The sequence below is a fragment of the Monoraphidium neglectum genome (genome assembly GCF_000611645.1).
Source record: "Monoraphidium neglectum strain SAG 48.87 unplaced genomic scaffold scaffold02156, whole genome shotgun sequence".
NCBI lineage: Eukaryota > Viridiplantae > Chlorophyta > Chlorophyceae > Sphaeropleales > Selenastraceae > Monoraphidium > Monoraphidium neglectum.
This window is the reverse complement of record NW_014011472.1, coordinates 7,085-8,200: the sequence shown is the minus strand read 5'-3', so window position 1 is coordinate 8,200 and position 1,116 is coordinate 7,085. Positions and strand designations below refer to the sequence as shown.

At 60.7% G+C, this 1,116-nt stretch overlaps 1 protein-coding gene across 1 annotated transcript in view; it reads left to right on the top strand.

Annotated features, from left to right (window-relative positions):
* Positions 1 to 486, top strand: part of MNEG_10037 (hypothetical protein) — a gene marked incomplete at both ends in the record, with an annotated part of 4,549 nt that extends 4,063 nt beyond the window's left edge. Inside the window, one exon of the mRNA XM_014041493.1 lies at positions 292 to 486. Coding sequence (XP_013896947.1) covers positions 292 to 486 — 195 coding nt within the window. The remainder of the gene's footprint in view (positions 1 to 291) is intronic.
* Positions 487 to 1,116: the final 630 nt, after the last annotated feature.

Genomic DNA, 1,116 nt, shown 5'->3' with positions numbered 1-1,116 from the left:
CGCACACACACACACACACACACACACACACACACACACACACACACACACACACACACAGACACACACACATGCACACACACACACACATGCACACACCCACACACATGCACACGCACACACACTCTCTCTCTTCCTCTCTCTTTCTCATGCCCACACACACACAAGCACACACATGCCCGCGCATACATACGCACGCACACATGCACGCACGCATGCACACAAACACGTCCGCTTACACACCACGCCCATCTAACCCCCTTACCATGCTGCCCCCCCACACACCCCCAGCAATGGATTGAGGAGCAGAAGGAGTTTGCAGGGATGGAGCGCGTGAAGCGCAATGTGTGGGTGCAGATCCAGCTCGACGGCACCGTCCGCGCCAGCGACGTCGGCACGCCCCCCTGGGCGCGCATCGTGGCGGACCTGCCGCCCCTCGACTCGTTCAAAACCAAGGTGACAGACGGCATCGGGCCGTCGGTGTGAGCTGGGGGCGATCTGGAGCGGCACTGCGTGGCGCGGTTTTGAGGCGGTTTTGCAGCGGGACGCGGCAGCAGCTCAGGGAAACTGAGTCAACCTATTCATTGGGGACAGTTTTGTGCCGAGGCTTGCAGCTATGCTTTGTGAGCGAGTGAGCGACCCGCTTGGGGACGAGACAGGGAGGGCCGCCGGCCCGTTTTTTGACGCCTTGTGGGTCGACGTTTTTTTCCCTGGTTGGCCGTCAGTTTCCTGGTTGGCTGTCAATCAGTAACGCTTTCGTGGCGCAAGGCACTATCAGATAGCAGCATGCATCACCGAAGCGCCGCACAGGTTGCTGTGCGTCTGCCTGTGCAGCGACATTGATTTCGATAGACGGAGGCCTGCTTTCAGCGACCCGCTGCTGCAGGCGCGGTCTCGACCCCAGGCGCCGGCGGTGCTGGCGTCAGCTATGTGTGGCGGAGGCACCCCAAGCTATCAGCGGGCCCGGGTGTATGTGGGCTGACGGACAGTGTGGGCATGACATGGTAGCAGTGGCAGCATGAGCTGCGGTTGGGTTTGGGGTGTGAAGGTGGTGTGTGTAGGCTGCAGCAAGCACTTGTGCATGCCGCAGCCTGTGTGCAGCTTGCGTACCGCAGC